At 52.1% G+C, this 19,380-nt stretch overlaps 2 protein-coding genes across 2 annotated transcripts; one reads left to right on the top strand and one right to left on the bottom strand.

Moving 5' to 3' along the window:
* Window positions 1-846: 846 nt before the first annotated feature.
* Window positions 847-2,171, top strand: EXOSC6 (exosome component 6). Its single transcript, XM_029237644.1, has one exon. It carries the CDS (start codon window positions 890-892, stop codon window positions 1,706-1,708), a length of 819 nt encoding a protein of 272 aa, XP_029093477.1. The 5' UTR covers window positions 847-889; the 3' UTR covers window positions 1,709-2,171.
* Window positions 2,172-3,003: 832 nt separating this feature from the next.
* LOC114904144 (RNA-binding Raly-like protein) lies at window positions 3,004-10,071 on the bottom strand. Its single transcript, XM_029237657.1, has 7 exons — window positions 9,642-10,071; window positions 9,151-9,229; window positions 5,123-5,170; window positions 4,899-5,041; window positions 4,639-4,752; window positions 4,127-4,266; window positions 3,004-3,192 (listed from the first exon to the last, which is right to left on the bottom strand). Exons 2-7 carry the CDS (start codon window positions 9,219-9,221, stop codon window positions 3,154-3,156), a joined length of 555 nt encoding a protein of 184 aa, XP_029093490.1. The 5' UTR covers window positions 9,222-9,229; window positions 9,642-10,071; the 3' UTR covers window positions 3,004-3,153.
* Between the last annotated feature and the right edge of the window lie 9,309 nt (window positions 10,072-19,380).

Here is a 19,380-nt window from a genome sequence, read left to right as displayed (position 1 = left end):
AGTTGCCTCCCCCCACTCCTTTGACTGCCACGTCATTCCTGGTTCCAGGACCTCACTTGGACGGTGAGGGTGGATACTCTGACATGGTTCTGCGTCCATTCACCCAAGTGTGAAGACAGTTGGGTTTGGTAACAGTAGTGTACAGTACTTGGTTGTGCCCGCTCTGGCTGATTTCATGTCCCCTGAGTACAGCAGGCTGGCTCTGGGGCCCTGGGTCATTTTCAGGCCTGCTGACTTTGAGGGAGGAGGAAAAGCAGGTCTATGCTGAGAGAAGAAGCAGAGGCTAGCAGTCACAAGGCCTGGGGGTGAGGAGTATGAAAAGCAGACAGAGGGCTTAGGCCCTTGGCTGCAATATGTGCATGCCAGGTGAGGAGTGTTAGGGATACAAAGAGCCCACACAATCCGGAGCAGGAGAGACATAGTTCCATTCATTCACTCGACAAGCGTTTATGCCAGCCAGGGCACTAACAGTACAGGAGTGACCAAGACAGAAGGTCACTGCCCTCGTGGGCAAGGCAGTGGGGAACATGGATAAAACAGTCACACACGTAAGTGCAAAATTAAAATAATTACAGCTTCACAAGTGAAAGGAAGAAGCCCTACGCCCTGAGCGCAAAGGCTAGAGGTCAGCCGAGCCGGCCTAGGTCCCACTTCTGCAGGCCTGCCCGGTACATCCGTCCATCCATCCACCGAACCCTGGGCGTCCTTGCGGCGGCCCCAGGACTCTGCAGCGCTCGCCGTTCTCCCTCCGGGGCGGCAGGGGGCGGTGCGGGGCGGCCTGCCGCTATCCCGACAGTCCTAGCGCGAGCGCGCGGCTTTGAGCGGGCGGAAGAGCCGGCGCGCGAGGCCTGGCCGACGGGTGAGGGGGACTCGTGCGCCAGATGCAGCCATGCCTGGGAACAACCGCCGCATCCGCGGGCCCGAGGAGTCGCAGCCGCCGCAGTTGTACACGACCGACGAGGACGAGGTGCCGGCCGCTCGCGACCCGACGCGGCTCCGGCCTGTGTACGCGCGCGCCGGGCTGTTGAGCCAGGCCAAGGGCTCGGCCTACCTGGAGGCGGGAGGCACCAAGGTGCTGTGCGCAGTGTCCGGCCCACGCCAGGTAGAGGGCGGTGAGCGCGGTGGCGGCCCGGCCGGAGCGGGCGGCGAGACCCCCGCCGCGCTGCGGGGCCGCCTGCTCTGCGACTTCCGCCGCGCGCCCTTCTCGGGCCGCCGGCGCCGCGCTCCCCCGGGTGGCAGCGAGGAGCGTGAGCTGGCGCTGGCGCTGCAGGAGGCGCTCGAGCCGGCCGTGCGCCTGGGCCGCTACCCGCGCGCGCAGCTCGAGGTGTCGGCGCTGCTGCTCGAGGACGGCGGCTCGGCACTGGCCGCCGCGCTCACGGCTGCCGCGATCGCCCTGGCCGACGCGGGCATCGAGATGTACGACCTGGTGGTGGGCTGCGGCTTAAGCCGCGCGCCGGGGCCCGAGCCCACCTGGCTGCTGGACCCCACGCTGCTAGAGGAGGAACGCGCCGCCGCCGGCCTCACCGTGGCGCTTATGCCGGTGCTCAACCAGGTGGCCGGGCTGCTGGGCAGCGGGGAGGGCGGCCCGACCGAGAGCTGGGCGGAGGCCGTGCGCCTGGGTCTCGAGGGCTGCCAGCGCCTCTACCCCGTTTTGCAGCAGTGTTTAGTACGGGCCGCCCGCCGGAGGGGCGCCGCCACGCCGCCCTGAAGCAGAACCCTGAGCAAGGACGGACGCCGAGGACAGCTACCGCTCTCCTCGAAAGGACCCGCGCCGTCGGCTTGCAGACTGCGTGCGCCAAGCTGAGAACTCGGAGCACGGGAGAGGATCTGGGGAGGCGTGCTCAGAACTGATGCACTGGACAGCTGTGTTGGGATGATATTTTTAAAAACTGTGCCGTTAAAGGAACTTTTCTAATTGAGTTCGCTCCCAGCCACGACTCAGGTGAAGAAACCTGCGAATGCAGCTTGACCCCCCCAAGTTGGAAAGGACTTCAGCTGGACTTACCTGGAAAGTGGAACCTGGAGCTAGTGTCTCGTAAGGGATGGACCCTATGCAGGCCAGCCAGTGACCCCCTCCTATATTATTGGGCTGCTTTTGAGAGAATGGACAAGGGGCCTGTGCTTTCCCACTTAATATCTGAGCTAAAACAAAAACTCTTATATCTGAAAAATTCTGTTGTTCTTGATACAGGATTTAAGAGAGCAAGGCTCTTCCGAGCTGGGTAGTGTGTTCTCGGACTCCTGGTGTCAAAGGCTTGGGACAGCATTATATGTGTCCTGGTGTCCCTCATCTAGTCTTGGCTCCTGGGAGAGGGCACTTGAATTGCCAGGAGTGAGAGTTTCTGGATGTTGGAGATGGAGTCTGGCCATTTTGTAGGGCAGAGCTGGCCTGACCACAAGGGTAAGATGTTCCCTTTGTGGCTCCTGAGCCCTGCAGGTTTGTGCTCAGGTCTGGTTTGGAGAAAAGCGGGGCAGCTTGGTGCCCTTTCTGCCCTGGCTTGGTGTGAGCTTCTGAGCTTGTGTGTCTCGGGCCTGCTCAGCTTCTCTAGGAAGGGTTGGCCTGGGACAGCCAAAGGGCCAGAATAAGGCTTGGAGACCACACCGAGAACCCCTGATCAAGAGGAAAAAAATATAAATTTTATTTCCCCCCAGTGACATAATACATATTTCCAAAGCAGATCTGAAATACATGGTATCACATCAGCAAGAAACAAGATAGAAACGACACAAAAAGGATACCCCTATTGACACCCAGACAGGACTGGGGGCTTTGAGAGGGAGAAGAGCCGCTGGAACAGTACCTGCAGTCAGAGAAGTCTGATGGTGCTCCCAGGTGGGCCCCATCCAGCTGCCCCTTCGACGAGTGGGCCTCAGCTTTCTAAGAATGGTGAGCTGGTGCTGGGCAGTTGCAGCCTCTTCCCTTCCCTGCCAGTCCCCATACTGTCATCTGGAAACATGACCAAAGCTAAAGCCAATACCTGGGGGGAGGCTTCCTGGCTGGTCTGGCTGAGCCGTGCCTCCATTTCTGTTGCCCTTGCTCCAGAATGGGTTGCATGGGTGCCACTGAGAGGCCTTTGGAAAATCACTCAAGGCAAGGAAAGGAACCACTAGGGAAGGTGCCTGGAGCTGATGAGCCGGAGGGGTTACAACCTTCTACTGGCTGTCTTCCTGGTCTGCTGCATGATTCTTCACCTGTAGGAGAAGCAGAAGCAGGACTCTAGCCCCAAGGGCTGAGAGGTGTGGAATGGCTGGGAAAGGGAGGGCCATCTGCTAACAACTCCCAGTCTCTCACCCCCACCTCCCTTTCTTGGCAGCTTTGACATCTCAGTGCTACTGTAGATTCTTCCTGAGACTTGGGAACGGACCCAGGACCACCAGACAGAAGAAGGCATTTTCTGCACCTACCCCAGTCTTTTCCTAGATGTGATACAGTCTTGGGCAGCAGTAAGTGTCCCCTGGAGCCCACAGGCCAGGGCTAGGCAAGTGGAGGAGAGGAAGCTCCTCACTACTAACCCCCCAGCAGCCCCAGCCTTGCTGAGATGGCCCTAGCAACAGTAGGGGCTTGGCCCATCTCAGGGACCACCAATAGGAGAGGAGGGAATGGTAGGGCAGGGAACATTTGGGCCCTTTGAAGCTGCACAAAAGGCTGTTATCAGATCCAGGTTTGGATATTCTCAGTCCAGGAAGGTCAGTGTGCTCCAGCTTTCCTGGGGAGTATGGTACAATGCAAGACAGCCCAAAGACTCTGGGGTAGCAGGTGGGCAGGGGCAGGCTTACCACATGGTTTTTGGGCAAGGGATCTGGGGCTATGGGGCACATCTGTGATATTCCCTGTGCAATGCTCAAAGCCCCCTCCCCACCCACCTTCCAGGAGGAGATGGTATTTCAGCCCAGAACTGGCTCAGCTACCCAGCTGTAGCCCCTGGTCCATTTGAGCCGACCAAGCCCAAATCAGGAGGGGAGAAAAAACAGGGCAGGGCCCCGTCTTCTGGTCATTGGCTGTGATGGAAGTCAGACGCCTCCCCGCAACCATCATTGTGGTCTCCCATGCAAACGCAAGTCCCTCCTTTGCTCACAGAGAGGCCACAAGGAGGGTGAGAATGGGGGGAGGCGCCAGGCCACTCACTGCCTCCTCCAGGTCTGTGTTCTGGAAGCTGTCTGCCTCTGGATGGGCCCTCTGGCCCCTGGGCTCCTGCTGGGGATCAGTGGTTCTGCATGAGGAGCCTTTACTTCCAGAGCCCCTGTTCTGTTCACAGTCTTCTGTCCCTGCACAGGGAGAGTCACTGGTCAGTGGCTAGATTTGAAGGCCCCAGCTAACCCCAAAGATGCCACTTGATGCCCAGCACTGATCTAGGGAATCTAGGGCTCGAGAGGACAAGATGGGGATGGGCTGGGACACTGCTCTGGCTCCAGACAGCTGCTGAGTGGATGGGGGTCATAGAACAATCTAGAAGCCAAAAAGGTCCTCAAGCCACAGAGACACCCAGAGGGAGTAGGGGGAAGTGAATTCCAGGGAGGGTGAGGAGGAGCCCTGCACCCAGGGAAAGCTGGAGGCAGGACCCCCTGGTACCTTCAGGAGTGGGAAAACCTGGAGCCTGCTAAGGGTGTGGCCTGGGCCCACACCTGGGGGGACCTGACCTGAAAGCTGGTCCCTCTGCTGGTCCATGCGCTCCACACTGTCCAACAGACGGTCCACCTGGGCTTTGATCTGGCTCAGCTCTCCCCTGATGGAGTGCAGCTCCTCAGTCTGGACTGCTGGGAGAGGGGCCAGAGTTGGTATCAGTCAGGTTCAGGAGGCAGAGGGCAGTGCTGCGAGGACTCCTGAACCCACCCTCACTGCTAAGGGCCTCCCAGTTCTCCCCTAGCCCTGCAGCTGAGGGCTGTGCTCCCTCACTCACGCTTTATCTTGGGGGTCAGCTGACTGTTCCTGGGAGACTTGTGGGGACTGAAGTTGCTCTTGACCCCCATGCCCATATGGGTCCTCCGGATCTTGATAGGCACACGGTTGATTAGTGGAGGGATCCTCTGGTATTCATACACCCTATGGACAGGATGGAGAGGGAGTCAGGCCAACTAGCCCCACCTGCTTGCCCAGAGGACTGAGGGGGCAGGACCCACCTACCTGTAGGGGAAATCTTCCCTGTACAGCTTGTAATCCAGGTCATAGTTGCTGTTGAAATAGAGATAAATGAGGAAAGGGTCATTGTCCAGGGCCAGAATCCTTGCCTCGACTCCAGTTTAATTTGGAGAAACTGATGTATGCAGCTTTTCCTTAGAATCCCAGGATTCTTCACCATAAGAGCCCCTAGGGACTTGACCAAGGTCACTTTGGGAGACCACAGCAAACCAGCTTCCCCATAGCTGGCCTCTGTTAGGGGCACGTTCCGGGTGCCTCCAGGTGGCAGGAGGGGGCGATTGCCCACAGGCTTCTGGCCCGCCAGGTCTGGGCTGTCCAAAGCCTCCTCTGCCTGACCCAGGCACTGCTGATGTTATTCTGGTTCTTAGTCTGGCAAAGGATGAAAGGGAAGAATTAAGTCAGGGCTCAAAGCCACCGAGAGAGCCTTTAATCCTTGCGTGGGAATCGCCAGGATGCAGGGCTCAGCACTGGCAGGGCCAGACAGTGGGGGGTTAAGGGCCGTGCCCAGGCCACCTTCCCTTCGCTCCAGGCCCTGGGAGAGAGGCTGAGTCTGGAAGGTCCCAGGCTGTCACTGCCTGGCCTCACGCCTGCTCTCACGCACCATGCACCTCCAGGGAACTGGTGCCTAGGAGGGAAGGGAAGATGGGTGCAGAGGGACAGCTGGGTCTGGCTTGGGCAGGAAGATCCTGTGGGGATACAGCTGCAGGCAGTTCGGGTGCAGCCTGAGGCTTCAGTTAAGGCAAGTGAGGAGTTGAGGGGGAGGAGAGGGGCTGCAAGCTGGGGGCAGTAAAGTTTCTGAAATAACTTTCTGGGACCGTGCGCCCACACCACCAGCTCAGGCCCAGCTGATGAGGGGCAAGGCCTATGGAAGCCACCGGAGCGGAATAGGGAACATTAGGGGGCCCCTTCCCCTTCATGCCGTGAGGTCCCCAAGCCTGTGGATGAGATTTCCGGCCACCCCGTCCCCGCTTTCTGGCCTCAGGAAGTCTGGTGGGCAGCCCAGGAGCCGCTGGGATGTTGATTCCGGCGGTGGGAGGCCCATCCTTGGAGAAAGGAAAGCGAGCCAGTGGAGCGCGGGAGGGCAGGTACCCATCCCTTCGGCGCTCTGGGGTTGGGGTCGGGGTCCGGGCCACGGTGCAGGAAACAGGCAGCCCCCTGAGGGTCGGCAACGACCAAGCTGGGACAGCTGGGGGCCAGGACAGAGCTCCAGGTTACGAGTCTCAGCTGAGTACGAGTCTCAGCTGAGCATGACCACTCCGGGAAAATTCTCGCTTGTCTGGCCCGCCTTGGGTTGGCCATGGGGGCCCCCTCTCCCTGACTGGGTTGAAACCTCAGCAGAGATCAGACAGCTGGAGGGGAGGAGAGGGGAGGAGAGGGGAGGGAGATGGGGAGGGACCAGTAGCCGACCACCTGAGCTACCTCGATGAACCCTATTCTACAACAGCATTGATGATTCAGTGGTAGAATTCTTGCCTGCCACGTGGGAGGCCAGGGTTCAATTCCCAGCCAATGCAAGAAGCACACTTTTCTTTAAACACCTCTTCCACACTTTTTTTCCTAAAATGACTTTTTAGAGTACCTAAAAATTAATGGTAAAGGAATGGTAATTCACTGACTGCTGAGCACAGACTTGGGAGCTACCGGAGTTGAGACAAAGGCAGGATGAGTTTGCGGGTTAGAGGTTAGGCGATATTCGCTGCTCCAGCTTGCTGTAGGTAGAGGGTCCCTCCCGGTCTGGGGTCATCCCTGCTCTGCCCCTGTCCCCAGTCATCAGCCAGGGCTGAGGCCTGTGCCCTGGGTGTGTGGCCTTGATTCTCTCTTCCTAAGGGGCAGTGGCCTGGTCACACAGGGTCTGCAGTCACATCTGTCCCCTGGTCTGGGCTAATGGTTACAGTGCAAGCTGGGACTTCCCACAGTAAGAGAAATAAAATGCACCATCAGTATGACTCTGGGCAGAGGTCAAGCCACCTCCCTCAGTGTCCTCAGGGGCCAAGTGGGGGGAGGTGGGGGGGAGGGGACCTGGGGCAATCCTTCCACCACAAACCTTTCCCTCCAGGTTGACAAATGCCATTTTGAGACCCAAGACACAAGGCCTGGACTTGACCAGCTCTCATAGAGAAGTCATCCAACAACTCAGGGGCCACCAGAACCTCATCCCGAACCACCCCTCTTTGGGTGACTATCCAAAGGGGCCAGAGCCACAGCAACAGCCTGCTGCTGCTCCAGACATGCTGCCCTAGTCCCCAGAGAAGGGTTTCATTCTCCCCACTGGAGTGCCCTAGGGACACATGGGTCTTAAGGAAGCCACCCCTGCCCCAGGCCTTGAATGCCAGGCACCCCTCTGAACGGAATCTGAGCTCCTGCAGGACAGCTGGCATCACTCCCCACTGCTTCCCTGTTCTCCCACCTGCACCTACAGCACTGGGTCCGAGCCTGCTAGGCAAGGGGGTGGGGCGACATGAAATCTGGAGAAGGCAACTGGAACTGAAGAACTGAGAAAGGGTTAACCCAGCCTCAAAGCGGCCGTGTGAAAAAGCACAGCAGAGAACTATGGGAAGAAACCACTTACCTCCCATCAGACGGATATTTACCAAACCATATCAACTCCCAGATGAGAGTGTCACGCACAAGACTCGAGGCAAACCAACATACCGCACACGCAGTTCAGCATCACTGAGGAAACGCAAGCTTAAAAAACTACGAGTACACATCTACTCATCAGCCCAAAACAACACAGTGAAAAAGCAGTCCATGCCGGCAAAGGTGATGTAGGCCTGGCTGCCGCAGGCAGGGAGAGATTTGGCCTAATGACTCTCGAGGTCAGCCTGAAGGTGCAGAGGCTTCTCAGAGTAGCCCCTACCCATTCCTGCCATCGCACTTCTGAGGAGATGAGACCCAAAAGAAACCAGAACTGGACTTCCCTGGTGTTCCAGTGGTTAAGAATTCGCCTGCCAATGCAGTGGACACAGGTTTGAGCCCTGGTCCAGGAAGATCCCACATGCCGTGGAAGCAACTAAGCCCGTGAGCCACAACTACTGAGCCCATGTGCCACAACTACTGAGCCCATGTGCCACAACTACTGAAGCCTGCTCGCCTAGAGCCCATGGTCTGCAACAAGACAAGCCACTGCAGTGAGAAGCCCGCACACTGCTGTGAAGAGCAGCCCCAGCTCGCCGCAACTAGAGAAAGCCTGCACGCAGCAACGAAGACCCAACAGAGCCAAAAATAAGTAAATAAATAAGTAAATTAAGTATAAAAAAAATTATAAAAAACCCCCACAAACAAAAACCCAAAAGAAATCAGAACCTTCGGCAGCAGGCTGTTGACACAGTGCTGTACCTAACAGCAACCACCTGACCCACTGCCTCCCTGCCTCCCCCACTGGCAAGACAGAAAGCACTCAAATGCCCACAGACAGGCCAGGAGCTGATCACAGACATCACAGGCTCCCAGCTGAGGGGACTAAGGGGCCACTGGTTCACACACACTGGTTACGCCTGTGAAAATGGCACGTTGGCTGGCAGAAGTTGGTGAGCTCCTTTCTAAACATGTTTAAAGGTTTCTTTAAAATTCCTTGAAGCTTTCCAAGTTAGAGGGAAGATTTCATCCAGAAGGGTTCCCATTGTCTACTTCCCAAACATGTATACCCAGAAAAAGCCCCCGAGCACCCCACAGGTGAGGCTCCCCTTGGAGGACTCACGCCCCCGGGTCCAGGCGAGAGGAGAGGGCATCACCAGCAGGAGGGTGGCTGGGTTGTGTCAGCTAGAAGGGGCCTTGGAATGAGCTGGGTTGACCCCCCTCCACACACACACCCAGTTTACAGACAAAACCTGTGGCCAAGGGAGACCGGACCTCCTCTGGTACCACAGAGAGTAAGACGAGCAGCCTGGCCGGCTGGGTGGGCAACACACTGAGCAAGCCTCCTGGGGTTCTCATTCTGTCTCAGGGGAGCCCAGAGCCCCAGACAAGCTGATCAGACTCCCTCCCCGGTAGGCAACCCCAGGCAGACTCACCAGGAGATGGCTCTGCCCCACGGCCTCTTCTGGCCTGGCCGGGAAGGGCCGGGCTTGGGCTCCCGAGCCATGTCTCAATCTGAAAAGAGAGCCAAAGAGTGGGACAGAGCAGGAGAGAGAGAGGGAGGGGTGCAGGAAAATGGGGCCAAGTGCACATAGGCCCCGCTTGCCTCCTGGCTGGCCCTTCCCTGCTCCTCCGCTCTGAGGCGGTGGGCAGTGCCCCCTGAGAGGCAGTGCAATGGAGCGCCCATCCCCAGTCAGTGGGCAGCCCGACCTGGCCTCCAGACCCTGGGCCCACCTATTCAGAGCTGGGCTCCAGCTCCAGAGGGCTCATCTCCATCCCCAGGGGACCGTGGTTCTGAGACAAACAGTCCCTTTGGCTAACTTCAAAACGAAAAACCCCCGAGGATGGGGAGACTGCTCTCCTCTTTCCCCCAAATTACCACGGTAATCAACCCCATCGCCCAGGCCTTGGAAGTTGGGGATGGTACCGTCAAAGGGCAGGAGAGGGGATGTCTGTGATCCTCTGAGGAGACACCCGTTCCTGGTTGGGTTAATTCTTGAGTGTTCTCCTGCTGCCTGTCTGCCCGCCCACAGGCCTGCCTGCTGCCAGGCCCACGCCCCACAGCTGCCTCTGGTCTAAGCTCCTGGGCTGGCTGCGTCTGAAACAGCCAGGGTGGCTCTGAGAAACAAAGCAAGCAGCCTGCCTGGTCTGGGGTGGGGACACCCCGCTGCCCTCTCTCTTGGTGGCAGGGGAGTCAAGAGTCAGCTGAACCCGACTTAGAGGAGGACTGAGAAGTCAAGCAAGGCAGCCGTCTGTGCACCAGTCACGGGCAGAGTGTCTCCTTTCTGGGCTCCTTCAGTGTTCACCACTTGAGCACGTAGCTCTATGCTCGTGGGAGACAGAGGAGAATCTGCTTCTTGCCGTATTCCCGCAGCTCACTTGGGGCCTGGCCACTTAGTAGGTGCTCAGTTGCTATCTGCTGAATAAATGAATGGAACTCCATTAAATAAATTCCAGCTTTTGCTTCTGGGTTTGGATCAGACCCCAGAGTTTCATCTGTGACCTCGAGGCCCCTCCCTGAGTCCACCCGCTTTCTTCCTGAATCTATGATCATCATCCATGGCCCACTTTTAACTGCCAAGACAGCAACAAATGCGAGCCTTCTCCTTTTCCTGTTCACAAGACTTCCTGCAACACAATCACCAAGAGCAGTTATCCAGCATCTGCTTGCTCATGGTGAGGAACAAGGAGACCAGCAACGATGTCCCTGAGGCATTGACAATCCAGATCAAGTGTTCATTTGGGAGGAAGCTGGCAATTCTGTACCCACACCCTCAGCCCTTCTCTTCCATTCATGATCCTGCCTTATCCAGTTATCCACTCAAGAACACATTAAACAGATATCCATGCACCAAGAAAATAGCCGTACTTCCATGTTGTCTGGCTTTCTATGTCTGTTTCTTTGACTTTCGTATTTGCAATGTCAGGAGAGGACAGAAAAACACACCCATGTCCACTGTGTAGGGCAACAGTGCATGAGCACCATGAAAATATATAAAGAAAATCTCATTTAAAACGGACTTGGGAAGCTCTGAAGAGGGAACTCGCACACATGTACCATTCATTGCAGTCTGTATAACCAGCAGGAAGAGGGAAGATAAGAATTATTTTGATGGAGGAGGACATTAATCACATGGGGATTTTATCTTCTGCCTTTTTTTTTAAAAAAAATATTTATTTAGGACTTCCCTGGTGGCGCAGTGGTTAAGAATCCACCTGCCAATGCAGGGGACACAGGCTTGAGCCCTGGTCCAGGAAGATCCCACATGCCGCAGAGCAACTAAGCCCGTGCACCACAACTACTGATCCTGCACTCTAGAGCCCGCGAGACACAACCACTGAGCCTGCATGCCACAACTACTCAAGCCCGTGTGCCTAGAACCCGTGCTCTGCAACAAGAGAAGCCACCACGATGAGAAGCCCACACACCAACGAAGAGTAGCCCCTGCTCGCCGCAACTAGAAAAAGTCCATGTGCAGCAACAAAGACCCAAAGCAGCCAAAAATAAAATAATAAATAAATTTAAATATTTATTTATTTATTTATTTGGCTGCACCGGGTCTTAGTTGTGGCACACAGGATCTTCATTGCCTCATGCGGCATGCAGGATCTAGTTCCCTGACCAGGGATCGAACCTGGGCCCCCTGCATTGGGAGCATGGAGTCTTAACCACCAGGGAAGTCCGGCTTGTGGGATCTTAGGGATTAAACACAGGCCCTCAGCAGTGAAAGCACGGAGTCCTAACCACTGGACTGCCAGCGAATTCCCTCTCCTGCTTTAAAAAAAAAAAAAGGAAATTTCCTCCCTGCCCCAGCAACAGCTCTCTTACCACCACTTGCAGCCAATGAGAAACTGCCACAGCCTTGAATGCTTGTTCTTTTCCAATGAAGTTTTGTTCAAAACAGCTCTCCCCAATTTCCCCCTAAAACTTAATAAAAGCAAGTGCCTCTCCTTTGTTCTCCAGGCTTGCCTATGATACATCATAACATGCTTGTCCCAAATTGCAATTCTCTGTTATTTCTGAGTAAACCTATTTTGCCAGTAAAATAACTGGATGTTTTATTTTAAAGGTTGACATTGCATGGTGTCAGAAGTGGGATCCAGCGATGCCCTCTAATGACCTGGAGGCTGGTGAGCAAGCAGGTGTTGGTACCCATGGAGTTCATTGAGCTCACTGCTTTCTTGTCAACCCTGGAGTTTGAAGCTAAGTTTTTTCCTGAATCCAAGCTCTACTCTCTTTGCATTTTGAACTCTCTAGCTTTACTGGAATCTGTTTTCATGAAGCTTTCTGGTAAGTCGCCCTTCCTGTTCAAAGTGGGGAAAATGTGTGATTCCTAGTATTTTTTTGTTTGTTTGTTTTTTAAGAAATCTATTTTATTTATTTATTTATTTATTGGATGCATTGGGTCTTCGTTGCTGTTCATGGGCTTTCTTTAGTTGCAGCAAGCGGGTGCTACTCTTCGTTGTGGTTCACGGGGTTCTCATTAAGATGGCTTCTCTTGTTGCAGAGCACGGGCTCTAGGTGCGTGGGCTTCAGTAGTTGCAGCATGCAGGCTCAGTAGTTGTGGCTCGTGGGCTTAGTTGCTCTGCGGCACGTGGGATCTTCCTGGACCAGGGCTCGAACCAGTGTCCCCTGCATTGGCAGGTGGATTCTTAACCACTGCGCCACCAGGGAAGCCCCAGTGCTTATTGTAACTTCTTGTTTTTCAAATTGTGATCACAGACCATTGGTGAATTTGATTAATGTTTAATTAAATAGAACATATACATATTGTCTGTACCTACATAGATAAATTAATAATATATATCTTCAATTTTACCTATAATTTATAGATAAATTTATTATAGATTTGTTTATTATCTATATATAAATAGAAGAGAATAGTTTCATAAAATGCAAAATAGAGTGCATGCATGACATACACTGAAAATAGGAAATACAGTTTATTTAACTTTTATTTCAGTTACTTATATGTTTTTATATACGTAAGTATATGCTGGGCCATAATATTTCTTATTGTGGAATGATCCAACACATTTGAAAGCAACTGCTCTTATACCACAGTAAATGGAGCAACAAAAGGGTCTTACAGCCAGCTGAAAAGGCCAGTAGAAGAACAACCACCCTTTCTGCCCTGGACACTCTCAGTGATAACTTCTCAGTGCCAGGCTATAATCACTTGTTGATAGGTTCAAACTTTGTTGCCTTGTCTTTTCAAATTTACAGCCAAGTAGCAATCCTTATTTAAAAGAACATACCCCATTTCTCTTTTTCTATTCTATTTTTTAATTGAAGTATAGTTGATATACACATCCCCCATTTCTTTTTTTTTTACTTCAAGTATAGTTGATTTACAATATTGTGTTAGTTTCAGGTGTACAGCAAAGTGGTTCTTTTTTTATATCTATACGTATTCTTTTTTGGTTTTTTTTCCATTATATGTTATTACAAGATATTGAATATAGTTTCTTGTGCTATACAGTAAATCCTTTTTGTTTCTCTATTTTATATATGGTAGTGTGTATCCGCTAATTCCATACTCCTAACTTATCCCTTCCCCCTTCCCCTTTGGTAAACGTAAGTTTGTTTTCTATGTCTGTGAGTCTGTTTCTCTTTCGTAAATAAGTTCATTTGTGTCATATTTTATTTTATTTATTTATCTTTTTGAGGTACGCGGGCCTCTCACTGTTGTGGTCTCTCCCGTTGCGGAGCACAGGCTCCGGACGCACAGGCTTAGTGGCCATGGCTCACGGGCCTAGCCGCTCCACGGCATGTGGGATCTTCCTGGACTGGGGCACGAACCCGTGTCCCCTGCATCGGCAGGTGGACTCAACCACTGCGCCACCAGGGAAGCCCCCAGCAAAGTAATCTTAAAAAGGGCTTATATGAGGGAATTCCCTGGCAGTCCAGTGGTTAGGACTCTGTGCTTTCACTGCCAGTGGCCCGGGTTCAATCCCTGGTTGGGGAACTAAGATCCCTCAAGCTGCATGGCCAAAAAAAAAAAAAGCACTATTCTTGCTGTATTTTTGTAAATAATCAAGCCAAATTTACTACAAACAAATTAGTTTTACTATGATTATCTTTGATAAAAAGGGTAATAATTATTGAGAGAGAAATTGTGTTTGCAACTTTGTAGATATTAGATTCTTGTCCTGTTAATGATAAAGTTTCAAGGTTTTTTTATACAGCTGTAAGCTGAACTGGATTCTAAACTCTTCTAGTTTCCTCAAATATCTGACTATAAATCTCCAAATTGTTTCCAGTTTTCTCCCATCCTTCTGATTTGAAATCAGTAAGAACAAAGACTGCCCTTAAATGTCCTTGGAAGGGACTATACCAGGTCCTCCTCATTACCCAGATGGCAGCCAAACTTGAGACTCAAGCCTTGGGTGTACATCTCACAGTTAAAGGCTCCAACTGACATCCAGTCTGATATAATCAAGCACTGGAGACCTCTGAATCAAATTTCACCAGGAATTGAAGCAGACAGCAGCTGAAGGAGACAGCTTTCCCAAGATGACCAGAACAGGACTGTATACTCTTTCCTGCTGTTACTTCTTCCCTTATCCTCTCCCTCTTCTTCTTGGAAAGACCAAATGCTCTTGTCCACATCACTCAATCTATTACAAAAGGAGGAAACTTATCAGTCCACTGATTCAAATGTTAATCTCATCCAAAAACACCCTCACAGACTCACCCAGTATAATATTTGGCCAAGTGTCTGGGTACCCCATGGCCCAATTAAGTTGACACAAAAAATTAACCATCATAGGGACCAAGAATCAGGAAATGAGGTGGAGGTCTTTGCTCCATCTTCACCTCTCACAAAGATTCCCAGACAGATTTCCTAAGGGACACCCTCCTGTATTCCCCCAGGTTGTGAGTGCTTGACTGCACAGAACATGGGTAGGACAGTTAATGAATGGGAGTCATAATGAGTGACAGCAAATGATGCAAGGATGGGGAGGTTGGCAGTCCGGTGGGAAGACAGAAGAAGGCTGAAACAGAGAGGCCAAGCTGACGGAAGGACAAGAATAAGGAAAAAGGAGAGGAGCAGAAGGGGCTGGACATATTGAACAACTGGTCCCCAGAGTTCCCTGAGTTGACTCCCAGACACGTCTACCCTGAATTCATGAGATGGATACAAAATAGTTCACTTATTTGCAAAGAGCTCCCAGAAAGAAAGAAAAGGGTAATTGTATCATCCCCAGTATTAAAATTGCAGTCGGCAGCTAACAGTGATTGAATTCCAGCAATTTGCCAGGCATTGTGCTACAAACTTACATCCATCGTGTCATTTAATCCTCACAACAACCTTGCAGGGTAGCTGCTCCCCATCTTATAGAAAGGCTACCGAATGTGCCCAGGGTCACATGGAGAGCCACTTGAGAGGAGTGATGAGATCTCAGTCGCCTGCCTGGCAATCACTACGTGTTCCAAGAAGTTAGAGGACTTACTGAAAGACACTTACTGGTAGGCTCGGCTACAAGCATAGCCTGATTCTGTCAGGACCTCCAGGCCACACTGCCTTTGTACGGGGATGTTCCATTACCCACCTTACCCTGCACAGACTCCAAAGGCTGGCGAGGCCCCTGGTTAGAGCATGGGACGACAGGGCCAGTGCTGCAGGCCAGGGGCCCAGGGGCCCAGGTGTACCAAGTGGCTTCTTGCAGTGGACCTGAGTCATTCTCTTGGCCGTCCCACATCAGAGTCCCATTCCTGTGTTAGAGGTATCCCCCAGCTTGAAGACAGAGGCTGCCTCCCTGAAAGAAGCTGAAAATGCCCCTTTCTGCCTCCTTTTCCCAACCTCCCTTGAAGCAAGGTCCTGGGCACATGACGTGGCTCCTCCAATTAGAGCTACGTGCCCAACTTCAAGGTAAAGCTGCCGGTGGGAGAAGCTCATCTCAGCAATTGATGGCGGCAGTGGCAGCAGCTATATCCGGCTTTCAAAGGTGATGGCACCTCCATCCCTCGTTGGTGATGCCCGTTGTGGCATCTGTGCCCAGCAGAGGCAGTAGGGTCTCTTCCAGATCTGATCCTCCAACCTTCCAGAACTCCTGGGAGCTAACCAGTAACTTGGACAAGTTCCTTTACTGCTTAGAGTCACCAGACTCTGTTTCTTACAGTTAAGAACCTTGATGGATACAAAAACAGGACTAGAGGTGGATGGAACAAGAAGCCCTGTGGGAAATGGGGGTGATGGAAGCCTGGCAAGTGGCCAGAGGACAGTGAAAATCCAGCTAGTATTAAGGGACAGGATACCAGTAGCCCACAGCATGCCATGGCGAGACAGTTAATCCTGTGGTCCTCAGAACAAAGCGCCCATCAAGGGCAAGGCTTTCGGGACCTGGTGGCTCTTGCCATAGAAGAATATAAAGATTACCCTGAAGTCAAGGGCTGTTAGGCAGGCTGTGTGCTAACAGCACCAACAGCATAAAGGAAAGACAAGATCAAAGTCCAAATTTGCCCCTCAAGACATGGTTAGAAAATCAGGGAATTTTTATATCTTGTGGCTGCAAGGCTGAGAGAGTTACAACCCAAACTTAAGGCTTAATCAGTGGTTATAAAATGACACCATGAGGTGGCTTCACACCCTCTCTGGGTCTCTAGTTGGGAAAGAGTGGAGAGTGGGGAGCAGAGAGAGTGGAGGGCTTTGCGGGAAGGTGTGGAAGACTCAGGACCCCCACTGCTACAGAGGTTCCCTTGCCAGCCAAAGGGACTCTTCTTAGTCATTCTGAAGGTACTGGTAGCAGAAATTCACTAGCTCTTTGCCAAACCCAGATCCCTTTCCTCCTGGGTGCACATCTAGGTGGAGTTGCCCACCCTCCCTCGCAGTTAGTGTGCTGCATGGCTGAGGTGTGGCCAGTGGCAATGGGAGGGCGGGATGTGCACTGCTTTCATGCCTGACCCATAGCATCCTCCAAGTGGCCATCAGCCCTCCTGCTTCCCAAGTTGGCCACCTGAATGCCAGTGCCCTGGGTGAGCTGGGAAGCCATGTGCTGTTGGTGGCAGGGCCTTGCTCAGCCTGGGTTCCCCCGCTCCATGGCACATGTGCAACCAGGCCAGCAGATAGCATTTCCTTAAAAAATATACTCTGTAATGACCTTGCCCTGAAGGAGACCCCTTGTGTGTCCTACCCCATCACCCCTCATTTTCTCTAGACTTAAATAACAAGCATATCGCAGCAGACCCCAGGGGGCTGATGACTTCAAATCTGGGAGGAAGATATTGAAACACCAGAAGAACCATGAGATTTTGCTAATTTATATTGACAAAACCTGCAAAATGATCTGGGAATGGATTCTGAGGGTGGAGAGTGGGGAAGGAAGAAAATGTTAAATGGGGTTGAATGTTTTTTTTTTTTTAATTTGGCTGTGCCGGTTCTTAGTTGTGGCATGTGGGCTCTAGTTCCCTGACCAGGAATTGAACCCAGGCCCCCTGCACTGGAAGCACGGAGTCTAAACCACTGGGCCACCAGGGAAGTCTGGTTGAACATACCGATATTTAGGATTCTATGGGGCTACCTTGAGTGGCTGGGATGGTTCCAATTGTTTGCCCTGATGTTTGCTTAAACCCTGGACTCAATTGTGGCCGAAAAATATTAGCTAAAAGCTAATAGATAATAATAATAATACGAATAAGAACTGGGCTTCCCTGGTGGCGCAGTGGTTGAGAGTCCGCCTGCCGATGCAGGGGACACGGGTTCGTGCTCCCGTCCGGGAAGATCCCACATGCCGCGGAGCGGCTGGGCCCGTGAGCCATGGCCGCTGAGCCTGCGCGTCCGGAGCCTGTGCTCTGCAACAGGAAAGGCCAAAACAGTGAGAGGCCCGCGTAACACCAAAAAAAAAAAAAAAAAAAAAAAAAGAATAGCTAAAACTTACTGAGCATTTACTATCCTGCCAGGGACAGTTTTAAGCACTTCATTTATTTAACAAATTTACTGAGTTAACAAATGAAGTTTAGATAGTCTAATGTTGATGGAGGAATTGAGAAATGAGGACACTGGCTCAGCCCAGCTGATATTCATCAGTGTTTACCCTCCCCAGGCTTTGTTTCAAACACTTTAATGTATTAACTCATTTTATTATCTTCATTTTACAGAAGAGGATCATGAGACAGAGAGATGTTTTAGGGTGACCAGCTGTCCTGGTGTGTCTAGGATGGAGAGGTTTCCCAGCATGTGGGACTTTGAGTGCTAAAACCAGGACAGCTCCAGGCAAACTGGAACAGTGGGTCCACCTAGGTGTTAATAACTTGACCAAAGTCACACAGTTAGTAAGTGGCAGAGCCTGTCCTCCAATTCAGGTAGGCTGACTTTAGACCCGAACTCTGCTTCTGCCAGTGGTTCACACACCTGAGCCTGCATCTGAAGTGGCTGGAGATCTTGTTAAAACTCAGATTAGGTTTGGGGCAGCTGAAAATCTGCTCGTCTAACAAGTTCCCAGGTGATGTCGATGCTGCTGGCCCGTGGACCAACATGGAGAGCCGCGGCGTTCGGCTACCTCGCCTCCAGATGAGAATGTTGGAATGGACTTTTCAGGTAGGACCTGCTCACTGACACCCCAACCTAGGAACCCTGGGACGGCCCCAAGCGCGTCCTTTGCCGAGGCACTGAGAAATATATTGGTGAGGGAAGCACTGTAGTGCCAGGAGTGCTGATGGGAGAGGCTGCAGCTGAATGGGAATCTGGCGTCTGGGGTGTTAGAGGCTCAGAAGGGCATTGGATTGCCAACCTTAGTTGCCATAAAGGTGGCTCCTGTGTCGCTGCTGTCAGAGCAGGCTCTGCATTTCCTGTGCCTGGCAGCAGTGGCATGGGAGTCTACCCAGATGGGCTTTGCAGCAGAATTTGGAGCACTATTTCTGGGCTACAGAGGCCCCAGCGTGTCTCTCTCACTCTCCCTGGTGAAATTTACATAACGCAAAATTAACCAATTCAGTGGCATTTAATACATTTACAGTGTTGTACAACCACCACCTCTATCTAAATTCCAAAACATTTTTATCATTTCAAAATAAAACCCATACCCTCATTTTCCTGTTTCCCTTGGCAACCACCCGTCTCTGCATCTATGGATTTACCTTTTCTGAGTAGTTCAGATAAGTGGAATCATGCAATATGTGACCTTTTGTGACTAGCTTCTTTCACTTAAAATGTTTTCAAGGTTCGTCCACCTGGTAGCATGTATCAGTACTTCATCCCTTTTAATGGTTGATTTAATATTGCATTGCATGTATACACCACGATTTGTTAGCTACTCATCCATTGATGGACTTTTGGGTTGTTTCTACCTCTTGGCTATTGGCTATTGTGAATAATGCTGCTATGAACTTTGTGTTTTAAGGATTTATTTGAGCACTTGTTTTCGTTTCTCTTGGTACATACCTAGGAGTGGAATTGTTGGGTCATATGGTAGTTGTGTTTAGTTTTTTTAAATTAATTTATTTATTTTTGGCTGCATTGGGTCCTCGTTGCTGCGTGCAGGCTTTTTCTAGTTGTGGTGAGCAGGGGTTACTCTTTATTGCGGTGCGTGGGCTTCTCATTGCGGTGGCTTCTCTTGTTGTGGAGCACAGGCTCTAGGTGCGCGGGCTTCAGTAGTTGTGGCATGCGGGCCCTAGAGCGCAAGCTCAGTAGTTGTGGTGCACAGGCTTAGTTGCTCCGCGGCAT

This window comes from Monodon monoceros, unplaced genomic scaffold (assembly GCF_005190385.1).
Source record: "Monodon monoceros isolate NGI ecotype Baffin Bay Population unplaced genomic scaffold, NGI_Narwhal_1 Super_Scaffold_10, whole genome shotgun sequence".
NCBI lineage: Eukaryota > Metazoa > Chordata > Mammalia > Artiodactyla > Monodontidae > Monodon > Monodon monoceros.
The sequence above is the reverse complement of the archived record's forward strand: the minus strand, read 5'-3'. Positions and strand labels throughout refer to the sequence as shown.